Below are 12,305 nucleotides of genomic sequence, written 5' to 3' on the forward strand. Positions count from 1 at the left end.
TATTTGGAGAAAATGGAAAGGTATAATGGGTAACAGAAGAAGCGAGGAGGGTAAAAGGACAGATTATGAGGAGTATGGAAGAGAAAGGTAGAGACTGAAGTTGAGGAAGGGGAAGGTAGAAAGAAAGGTGAAAACTGAAAGTTAAGAGAAGGATAAAGGAAGTTCAATAAAGAAGGAAGAGAAGAGTGGCAGAGTGAAATCCTTAAAAGGAGGGACAGTACTCACTTTCCCCATGTATAGCCCCTAATTATAATTATGGCCACATGGAAACCATTTAGTTAACTCTATATTGGTCGTACAGAGGGGATTTCCATTCTGAATAATGTACTCCATATAGGTGGATAAAGGTTTCATCCAGCTTTGACTGAATAATGAGCACAGACTATGCCAACAGAAGAGAAGTTTTGTGAGTCCAGAAGAAAAGAGCCATTATAAACTGAGCTTCCTATTTTCAGTTTTACATGTTAAACTTACTTTTTGTAAATTGCTATATATATTTAACATGACTTTATAATATATAGGTGCTCATTTTCAAAGTACACAGACGTACAAAGTTCCATAATAACATATGTAATTTTGTAAGTTTATGTGCTTTGAAAATAAGCCTCATATTGTACTTACCTCTCTTGAATCAACAGCAGCGTACATGATATCCATCCATCCTTTAAATGTGGCCTAAAAAATAAGATAATTTAGAAACATTTAGAAGACTATAGAAGTGAAGCTCCTATTTAGCTTGGGGGGGGGGGGGGGGGAATCTCATTTCTAATATTTGGTGATGGAAGTAATATGTGAGGGAAGATACAGGAGTAGGGAAAGAAGGAAAAGTGGGTAGTGAGGACCTGAAGGCCCAATTTGGATCTTTGGGAGCTACAATGAGGTAAGGGTCTAAAGGTCTCCCACAAAATAATGCTAAGTCAACTAGACCTCCTGGCTATACTGAAGCAGGGACTCCAAATACAAAAGTTAAGTGAACTGATATGGACTTTTAAAAATAATTTTTTTGGCAGCTGAGCTGGTAGAAGATAGCGCATGTACATTTTAAGATCAAATGCTCATGTGCTGTTTTACTTTCTCCATGTCTGCAGAAAATTCATCCAGTTAACATTACACAAGTTATGGAAACCTTGGTGCGTTTTTAGGTAAGAGGATGACGGCAATTTTTGGACCGGCCAATTTACCTCGATAACTATCATGTTCTATCATTATCATGTTACCCAAGATCCTTCTGTAACACTAATTGTCTATTTTCTAATATATTTCCACTATCCATGATGTATTGTAAGCCACATTGAGCCTGCAAAGAGGTGGGAAAATGTGAGATACAAATGCAATAAATAAATAAATAAATACAATAAAAGCTTTAGAAAATTCTCCTAAGAATTTCTAACATGTGCTGAATCTTCCTATAAATGTGTTTGATTTCTTTTTAAATCATCAATTTCCTTCTGTTCTTCTGGGGTTCCAATTCAGGCAGAACCAGGGTTGGGCTATAGTATTATGAGCCTTCATTTGCAAGTGACCAGATATCTTTTCCCCCAGTTCATACCCTCTTTCAACTTATTTTAGTCCACTCATTGATTCCCTCCCCTACCCCCAAAATTCCCAAAGGGCTGTGGGTATTGCTTTTGCAGCATTTCCAGCCACAGGAACCTGGGCAGCAGAAGACCTGAGCCAGGAATCAAACTCAGGCTCCTCACACAGTAATGCATGACCCTACCACTGAGCAATTGGGTCTGCCTGCTCTTGATTTCACATGGGGACTTTAGCTAGTTATACTGTAGGTCTTGCATATCAACTAGGATAAACATTTCATTAAAGCTTAAATATATCAAAAAGCGTTCCTCTCTCTAAATGCAACCTGTTATTCTAGCTCAGATTTTCCAAAGTCTGTCCTGCAGGAAAACCTAGCCAATTGAGTTTCCAGTATTGCTACAATGAATACACTTGAGATACTGTAAAACTGAATATACTGGAGATATGTATGCAAATTTAGCTCATGCATATTAATTTTGGTAATCCTGAAAGCCCAACTGGTTAGGTGTGTCTCCAGGATAGGGTTGGGAACATACCTATTTTGTACTTACAATGTAAAATATAATTAAGGTTTCTATTCTTACGTGTTTTTAAATGGCGAATTTAGCTGTTTCTTTTCTGGTTAATTAGAGATTCTTTGAGAGGAGAAAACAATTCAGTGTTTATCAATGTCTTTGTCAGTGCAGTTCCATTGCTGGGTACTTCATCCAGTGGGATCAAATACATTTGTAGAGCTGAAGAGTTGTCAGCACAGAAAAAGCAGAAAGGCAGAGTGGAGAATCAGAAGAAAATGGAGGCGTGAAAGAGTTTGAGGTACCATGCGATCCCTCTGTCTTCATTTTTACTGGTTGCTGATAGTGTATCACCCTTTGTACAAGGTCCTTACTTTGGTGCATAGAGCATTATTTGAGGGGGTGTTCCTCCTTATCTGAAGGCAACGTTTTCTCCTTATGTGCCAGCTAGGGCCTTAAGGTCAACAAATTCTTTTTTTCTGGCTCTTTCTGATTCTTCTTGTGCTCAGTTATCTTCCACCAGAAATTGTGCCCTTTTTTTGGCGAGCTCCAGTTGGAACCAGTTCCGTTTGGATTTGCGAGTTGAAGAGTCTTTTCAGAAGTTTAAGGTGAAATAAAAAACCTATTTTTTTCCAGTGTGCTTTTGGGCAGGGGGGCTGATCCTGGGGTGTGGTATGGGGAAGTCTGATGGGACACTATGATGAATAAGTTTTTAAAGTTATTGTTCTTAAGGTGGTGACTGGAGTTTGATTGATTCTATGCTGTCATGATTTGGAGTACTTTTCAAAACATTTTAAATATAATTTTATATGTAAACCACTCTGACTTCTTTTGTCAGAAGAGTGGTATACCAAGTGTTTTAAAACTATTAAACCATTAAAACTATTAAACACCTACTTTTTTGGCACCAGAAGTGTTTTATTAAAGCCTAAAATCAGAAGCTCTAGATGTACACCTGTACTCAAACAAATGTTAGGTTAACAGTATGAAATGCATAGAATGATGTATGTTCACTTACTATTTGGAGAAGAGCAAGATATCCAGCTCCCACATTATCAAAGTTTACTTTCACGTTCCTCCATCGGGCACTTTGATTTTGATCTATGAGCATAAAGCATTCACTTTCATTATTCACTACAGTTTCTGGGAACATCTCACCAGTGGTGGTATTAACACAATAATAGTATTTGCCAGCAAACAGATTCACTCCCATTATGCTGAAAATCAGCCAGAATATAAGGCAAACCAGAAGCACGTTCATGATGGATGGAATTGCTCCCATAAGGGCATTCACAACGACCTAATGAAAATAAAGAAAAAAAGGTTTAGAAAAAATTAGGTAGGATTTTTCCAATTAAAGGCGTGACAATATTTATCAGAGCTGCTATGTTACCCATGGAAAGAAATATTACATTTCTGCTGTTATATACATTTAATTGTCTTTAGGTTTGCTTCCCATGCATGCAATCTGTTTGTGCAAACATTATTTCACTTTTTAAAAATGTATCTTACCCTCATCCCTTCAAATCGTGATAGGGCTCGTAGAGGTCTCAATGCTCTTAGTGTCCTAAGGGATTTAATGGCACCTAGTTCTGAGTAGCCCAAGGCATTAGCTATTAAGCTGACCAAAGATACCTAGACAGAAATGGAAAAGCAATCACTTTCCTTCACCTTCTAGATTTTTCTGTCAATACATGTAATTGCATTTTATGTCATGGACTTTCCACATCCAGGATGGCCTCCTTTCTCCTGAAAATCTTCCTATGACATGGGGGGAGGGGGAGGGGGAAGATAATTGGAAACTCAAAGATATAATCTCATTCATACATTCACATGCTTAATTTGAAGAAAAACTGTTTTTAGAAATAGCAGGAACCCAAAATAGAACACAGCTGAATGTGCACCATTTAACAGTGTGGATGCTGGTATTTACAATCTTACCTTCAAATATTGATAATATTAATATAAGCCTCTATTATTGCCAGAGGCCCAGTATCTCAAACTTCCTGAACTGCAAACAGTTTTACCCCTAGTGTTTTACATTTCAGCTTGGGAAATATTCAGATATTAATTCTAGTCAAAAATATCAGAAGCAGTATTTCTATGGTCTTCATGGAGTGAAGTCTATGTTCCACCTGCTTGACATCATCTGGTGCTGCTTCAGCTGTCCTATACATTGGACTGTGTGGGCTCAACATGTCCTGTGAGACTACAGAGCCCCATATGGTTCAAACAACAAGGAGACACCAGACAGTTACAATGCAGTCAGATCCCCGATGCAGGCTAGCAGGAAAATCTGGCAGGAGCCACCACAGGTGCTTCCTGTATACCACAATTCTGCTCTATTGAAATTTCAGCAAAAGGCAAATTTTTAGGGGTCACTATCCAGTGTGCAGATACTTTCAGGGCAAATTTCACCCCTTTCCTCACCTTTTATGTCATTCCATTCATTTTTGCCCTCTCCTTTTCCTACACATCCAGTGTTTGTTCTTTTCAGTTCTATTTCTCATTGCATTCTCTCCCAATCAGTGGCATCTCTAGATAGAAATATTTGGGGTGACAACAGGGATGCAAGCCAGGTATGCAGAGGGAGGAGGGGCACGCCAGAGTGAAATTTCCATATGTTAAAAATACATTTCTATAAGCCATAAATGACACTATAAATCCAAAGGGTCTTCAATGCATAGAGAATCCTGCCAGCTAGTTTTAGCCATTCAGAAAACTACCATCGTAACTGAGAGCATTATTTCACTAATTCTTCTATACTTGATGCAGGATGTAAAAAAAACATGGTTGTGCTACTGGAAATCAGGCTGTGAGGCCTACATGATTGCTAGAAACACTCTGTCCAATATTCAAAAGGAGTTAACCAGGCAGGAGAGGCTCTTGCCCGGTTAAATTACTTCTGGCCACCTAATTGCTGATATTCAGCAGCAGTTAACAGGACAGTGCCAATGAATATGACCACAGACTATCACTGCACGGTCCAGGTAGTGCCAGGCTGGTCCATGGGTGACATTTAGGTGGACCCTGGAAGCAGCTGGGAGTTAACCGGTTATGTGGCCTTCTCCAGACCGCTAACTGATTAAGCAAGCAAAGTTAGATCAGGAAAAAGGCTGTCTTTAAACACACCAGTCTGAATATTGGCTCTTGCCAAGTTAACCTCCAGGTAGTGGCAGAGGAGTTTTGGCTGCCCCCTGTCCCAATTCTCCCTCCCACCCCCTAAACAGCATAATTCCTTCTGCGAACAGCCTGGCTACATCGTTGTTCGTCATTGTGTTTGGAAGCGTCCCGTTGCATAACCTATGCAACGAGACGGTTCCAAACACAATGAAAGACAACTAAGTAATCAGGCTGTTCACAAAGATTAATTCCTTCTGTGAACAGACTGACTACATTGTTGTCCTTCATGTTTGGAAGCATCCTGTTGTATACAGTACCCTTTTTAACTGTTATGATCCGGCAAAGACATTCTCAAAAATCCATATTTTGAGAATCTTACGAAACCCAAGGTATTTTGTTAAGCTGCTCACTTCTGCAGGTAAAGAGTTCCATAAGAGAGGACCAATGTAATAAAAAGTTCTGTTTCTTGTGGAAGTTAATTTCAGTTATATGCCACTGAATATCCTATGGTGACCTGGTCAGTGCCATTTTCCTGTATAGAGCCTCTCCTATCAAGAGAGCTAGTGCTGAATATTATCTCCATACCTTTACTCTACATTTTTTCATTCACTTGGGCTTTATGCAACATGAACCTACCAGACATCAGTACTGGACCACAGTGAGGAAATGTTTCTTAGCTGGGACTAGAGACCGAAGCCTTCCTGTTGAAAATATCCTACTATCCTGCTAACCAGGGAACACAAGATGTGCTATCCTTCCTCAGTTTCACTTCTTTTCTCTAAATGGCAGCTTCTAAACACAAGCTAAATGTTCAAAACATTCAAAGAAGTCAACCATATTGTTTCTTGCATATTACCTATAGAGTAAAATTCAAAATGTAAATCAGAATAATGTGCACAAACGTAACATTTACCATAATGCAGTCATGTTTTAATATTTTGTCTAATTTCCCTGTATTTAAGAGAAACTTGAAGACAATGCTTTTTAAGAAGTTTGTTTCGATGTGATTCCCAAGTGTATTACTTGGTTACTCTTTTAGTTTTGTAAACCTCTTTGAACTTTACGGTATTAAAAGTATAGAAATACAATATAATATAATGTAATAATGTAATAATACTACACAACATCACCCATATGCAAAGTAACTTTTGAGAAGATTGCTGAGGAATACTTACATCAACAATCAGAAAGTCCAGCCAACACCAGGCATTGGTGAAATACTTTACAAATCCATATGCAACCCATTTTAGAAGCATTTCCAAAATGAAAACATAGGTGAAGACCTTGTCAGCATATTCTAATATAGTCTTCATGGTTTTTCGTTGCTCAATATATATGTCTTCAAAGGCCTTGAATAAATAATATTTATTTCGTCATACTTTAGTACACATTTCATGGCAGGGATTGAAGTGAATTCCAAACAAATTCCATAGTGTTACACATTAAAGATTTCTCCACCTACCCACAGATAAAATTCACTCCCCCTGATATTTAAAATAATGTAACTGGAAAGGAACAACACCTTTTTAGTTAAATGGCACTTAACCAGCTGTCTGGCAATATCGCCGGTTGGTGCATAATGGATAACCAGTTATATTGCGTAATATAACTATCTGCTAATATTCAACGCATCGCCAGCTATGTTTGGCGGCCAAATTAAGGGGCCCTTTTACTAAACTGTGCCTACACGTGCCCAACAAGTGTCAATTTAGAGTTACCAACCAGCTACTGTGAGGCCCGTGTGGTAACTTCATTTTTTACATGTGTCTGCTACACACACCAGAAAATATAGTTTATTTTCTGGTGCGCAGCAAAAATCGGTCAGTAACTCTGACTTGACATACGTAGGCAATTACTGCATGGTTAATGCGAGAGATCTTACCGCTAAGTCAATGGCTGGTAGTAAGGTCTCAGACCCAAAATGGACGGGCCAATTTTTATTTTGATGCACGTCCATTTTCGGCAAAAGTTTTTAAAAGGCATTTTTTACAGGCATGCTGAAAAATAGATCTGTACATGTCCAAAACCCGGGCCTACACTAACGCAGGCCATTTTTCAGCGCACCTTAGTAAAAGGACCCTTAAGCCACCAAAATAGCAAGATTATCTTTGGCTGGTTTAAACTTAACCAGCCAACACTGATTATTGGCTTGGCCAGTTAAATTTAAATGGCCAAAAGACACCTAGATATTCAATGCTACCCAGTTCCTAACAAATCTAAATCCCTCATCCCTGTACCATCATCTCAACCACGTACTGACACTTCAGAGCTCTTCCTGCCTCTTGGGTCCCTGGATTTCAGATTTCTACCTAAGAGCCTAAATTTGGCTTCCAGATTCTCCATGTCATATTTTCCTGTGTCATTGGTTTCCACATGCACTAAGCATGCCCACATGATCCTTACCAACGATTATTATATATTGACCTTGCTTCCTATTATCCTTATTGCTATCCCTAATCTTTTCCTCTCCATCTATTCCTCTCCATCTTCCTACGCTCGCCTCATAACACCCAATTCCTTCTACACCTAATTCTTCCTTTGTTCAATTTACTTATCCGTTAACCCCATTAATATTATGTTTACTACAAATTGTATATTCTTCTTACGACTTGTAATTCTTCTTATTGTTACTATGTAAGCCGCATTGAGCCTGCCATGTGTGGGAAAGCGCGGGGTACAAATGTAATAAATAAATAAATAAATAAATAAATAAATGCTTGTCACTGGAAATGGCCTAGCTGACTGTGGGAGTTAGCCTGGCTCCCTCCCGTGGTCTGAATATTGGGCCCACTGTCTTTCAATCCCACCCCCCCTTCACATACTTTCTCCTCCTATCCCTATTTTTATTTCACCTGCCTAAAAAAAAAACAAGGGATCAATATTTAAAATGATTTAACTGGGCAGGAGAAACTCCTGCCTGATTAAATTGCTCTCACCAGCCCTAGAGCACAATTTCAATGACACTTAACTGGATGGTGCCACTGAATATCTGCTCTGACCACTGTGGTACTATCTGGTTAGTGTTGGTATGGTCTGGAACAGAATTGGGTGGAGCTGTAATTTTTCCGAGCACTGTCTATTTTAGCTCTCCTGGATTATGGCAGCTCCTTCCCCCCGATATTCAAAAGCATTTAACCAGCCATCCACCGAGTTTAGCGGCCAAATATGGCCACTTGAAAACGTGGGATATCTTTGGCCAGTTTCAAGATAACTGGATATTGAATGCCGGTCGCCAGAAACGTCCTGGCATTGAATATCTGGCATCACTGCAGACCGCAGAAGTCAGCCGGGCTAACTCCCGAAGTCAGAATATCGGCCCATTTGTATTTAGGTATGGCAGCAAAACATATTTCTAAGCTCCAGTTGATTCAGAACTCTGCAGTCAGATTAATTTTCTGTAGGTCAAGGTTTGAACATGTCTCCACCTCTGCTGAGTAAGTTACACTGGCTACCAGTTCAGGCGAGGCTCTCTTTTAAAGTATTGTGTTTGGTATTTAAATTACTACATGGTGTTTGATCTGAGGATTTATCTCAATTAATCAAGGTTTTAAACAACAACCTGTCTTCTCGGACTTGCAATCATCTTGTTTTGGCTTTTCCATCAGTAAAGGCGGTCCTTCACATTCTTTGTTTTTAACTGTTCGTTTGTCGAGATTCGCCTTTTGAATGATTACTTTATATTTTGTAAGGCTTTGGACGACTCATCTGCCTCTATTGCCTCAGGAACAAAATTAGATTTTAAGGCCTCTGTGGACAGGAAAATACCTACTGTACCTGAATATAACTTGCCTTGAATAACTACTGAAAAAGCGTGAGCTAAATTAAAAAAATAAAAACAGGGGAAGATATGTCACTCTTCCAGCACCCATGGGCAAAAGCTACTTATCTGCTGAGATTGACCTCTCTGAGAATTACCCTAAGTCAGGCTAGATTTACCTCCACTCTTCCATACCATGCATCTATTTAGGGAGAAAGTTATCAATACGTGCTACCATTAAGACATGTTATTGTACTGTTAACCCCAGTTACTAGTAACTAGGTCTCACTGCATAAAGGAGCACAATTTTAGTGGTAAAATAACACATATTAACGGTAGCTCAAGTTGATAACTATGCCTCTGAGTTGGTACATAAGGATCTGTATAAGGGATGGTTGAAGAAAATGTTTCACGTATATAATATTTTCACAAGTACATTGCCCTACTTTCCCCTCTTGACCATCCTCATAGAAAAGCGTTGCAAAGCAAATAAATGCTTTAAATGTACAAACTTTATGCTAATTTTCAAAAACAAAGTCCTAGAATTCTGTCTGCTTACAAATTAGCAAGTTATTTGAAAATTGTTCCCTGTGGGAGTATTAGACCTCTATGGACTGGAATATTTCTGGGAATACTTCTCAACTAAGGTCGCAGGTGATATCAATGAGACCTACACTCTCATAAACCATTTTCATCTGTCATTATTATTAGGCTGCTCCAAGGATAACTAATATCCCAGGTGAACCTTATGTGCCCTCTATAGTCTAGCACCCCTTCTTCCCTATTATTTTATAGTCCAGCATCTCCTCTTCTCTTCCCTTCCCTACCCTACCCAATGGGTCCAGCACCTTCCCTTCTTTATACCCCTACAAGTCCAGCATCTCCCTTTCCCTTTCCACCAACCAGGTTCTAGCATCTCCCCTTCCCTTTCCTTCCTCCACCAAACCAGGTGTTCATCATCTCTTCCCTTCCCTAATCCCCTTGCCCCCAATTCTATAATCTGGCATGCAAATTTGTGCATGCAGAATATAAAATAATGGCAGTTATATGTATAACTTAATTGTTAAGTCAGGCATTAACTGGCACTATCTACCAATAATAGGCTACAATTGGAGTTAATTATTGCTACACAGTAATAATTTGCAGTTAAGGTATAACTGCCCTTAGTTGTATTCTATAACCTTAGCACATACAGTGGGGGAAATAAGTATTTGATCCCTTGCTGATTTTGTAAGTTTGCCCACTGACAAAGACATGAGCAGCCCATAATTGAAGGGTAGGTTATTGGTAACAGTGAGAGATAGCACATCACAAATTAAATCCGGAAAATCACATTGTGGAAAGTATATGAATTTATTTGCATTCTGCAGAGGGAAATAAGTATTTGATCCCCCACCAACCAGTAAGAGATCTGGCCCCTACAGACCAGGTAGATGCTCCAAATCAACTCGTTACCTGCATGACAGACAGCTGTCGGCAATGGTCACCTGTATGGAAGACACCTGTCCACAGACTCAGTGAATCAGTCAGACTCTAACCTCTACAAAATGGCCAAGAGCAAGGAGCTGTCTAAGGATGTCAGGGACAAGATCATACACCTGCACAAGGCTGGAATGGGCTACAAAACAATCAGTAAGACGCTGGGCGAGAAGGAGACAACTGTTGGTGCCATAGTAAGAAAATGGAAGAAGTACAAAATGACTGTCAATCGACAAAGATCTGGGGCTCCACGCAAAATCTCACCTCGTGGGGTATCCTTGATCATGAGGAAGGTTAGAAATCAGCCTACAACTACAAGGGGGGAACTTGTCAATGATCTCAAGGCAGCTGGGACCACTGTCACCACGAAAACCATTGGTAACACATTACGACATAACGGATTGCAATCCTGCAGTGCCCGCAAGGTCCCCCTGCTCCGGAAGGCACATGTGACGGCCCGTCTGAAGTTTGCCAGTGAACACCTGGATGATGCCGAGAGTGATTGGGAGAAGGTGCTGTGGTCAGATGAGACAAAAATTGAGCTCTTTGGCATGAACTCAACTCGCCGTGTTTGGAGGAAGAGAAATGCTGCCTATGACCCAAAGAACACCGTCCCCACTGTCAAGCATGGAGGTGGAAATGTTATGTTTTGGGGGTGTTTCTCTGCTAAGGGCACAGGACTACTTCACCGCATCAATGGGAGAATGGATGGGGCCATGTACCGTACAATTCTGAGTGACAACCTCCTTCCCTCCGCCAGGGCCTTAAAAATGGGTCGTGGCTGGGTCTTCCAGCACGACAATGACCCAAAACATACAGCCAAGGCAACAAAGGAGTGGCTCAGGAAGAAGCACATTAGGGTCATGGAGTGGCCTAGCCAGTCACCAGACCTTAATCCCATTGAAAACTTATGGAGGGAGCTGAAGCTGCGAGTTGCCAAGCGACAGCCCAGAACTCTTAATGATTTAGAGATGATCTGCAAAGAGGAGTGGACCAAAATTCCTCCTGACATGTGTGCAAACCTCATCATCAACTACAGAAGACGTCTGACCGCTGTGCTTGCCAACAAGGGTTTTGCCACCAAGTATTAGGTCTTGTTTGCCAGAGGGATTAAATACTTATTTCCCTCTGCAGAATGCAAATAAATTCATATACTTTCCACAATGTGATTTTCCGGATTTAATTTGTGATGTGCTATCTCTCACTGTTACCAATAACCTACCCTTCAATTATGGGCTGCTCATGTCTTTGTCAGTGGGCAAACTTACAAAATCAGCAAGGGATCAAATACTTATTTCCCCCACTGTAGTCCTTTAGTCCTCTTGAACGTGGGAGGGATATGGGTGGGTCAGGATGAGCCCAGCACTTACATGTTACAGAACACTGTCAGTTACAAATATAAATGCCAGGAGTTATGCATGAGCATTTTAACCAGCCTTTGACATGGCGTAAGTGCTCGTGACTACCACTTTGGTGTCTGCCATCTACTCTCCTTCCCTTCCTCGAAGCACTGCTGCTACCACCACAAACCTACAGCCCTGAGTGCGCTGAGGGGCTTGGGCACCCCCATGCAGTCAAGACTTGCTGCATCCCATCCCCTCCAAACCAAATTTCTTGTTGGAGGGGGTAAAATATGGCAGGCCTTGAGCAAGCACATATGTGTGTGGGTGCTCTAATTTGCACTGCTGCTGACTTGCAGGCCATAGAGATGCCACCACTCCTCCAGATTCTGCCATTCCAGGCAGATTAATAATCTGCCTAGTGGAAAGGCTGGCCCTGGGAATCATAAATTATCTATAGTAGGCTATTAAGACTTAAATACATAGATTATTTTTGAAACATTTTTGTGCAAGGGCCAGATTAGTATATTTTGCTTTGTCCATACCATGAACTTTCTT

General features: G+C 40.4%; 1 protein-coding gene and 1 long non-coding RNA gene across 12 annotated transcripts in view; one reads left to right on the forward strand and one right to left on the reverse strand.

Annotated features, from left to right (window-relative positions):
• The window catches only part of LOC115474020 (sodium channel protein type 2 subunit alpha-like), a 183,215-nt gene that overhangs the window by 48,971 nt on the left and 121,939 nt on the right, over positions 1–12,305 (reverse strand). For 9 of the 11 annotated variants that reach the window (XM_030209301.1, XM_030209297.1, XM_030209294.1 and 6 more), the window contains 4 exons: positions 6,347–6,520; positions 3,561–3,683; positions 3,067–3,348; positions 622–675 (listed from right to left, as the gene is read on the reverse strand). In XM_030209301.1, coding sequence (XP_030065161.1) covers positions 622–675; positions 3,067–3,348; positions 3,561–3,683; positions 6,347–6,520 — 633 coding nt within the window. The remainder of the gene's footprint in view (positions 1–621; positions 676–3,066; positions 3,349–3,560; positions 3,684–6,346; positions 6,521–12,305) is intronic. The other 2 variants (XM_030209296.1, XM_030209298.1) reach the window with 1 other exon arrangement.
• Positions 2,712–5,946, forward strand: LOC115474022. Its single transcript, XR_003942797.1, has 3 exons — positions 2,712–2,824; positions 4,861–4,863; positions 5,935–5,946. It is a non-coding gene; the product is annotated as an uncharacterized LOC115474022 (long non-coding RNA).

This window comes from Microcaecilia unicolor, chromosome 7, assembly GCF_901765095.1.
Source record: "Microcaecilia unicolor chromosome 7, aMicUni1.1, whole genome shotgun sequence".
Taxonomy (NCBI): domain Eukaryota; kingdom Metazoa; phylum Chordata; class Amphibia; order Gymnophiona; family Siphonopidae; genus Microcaecilia; species Microcaecilia unicolor.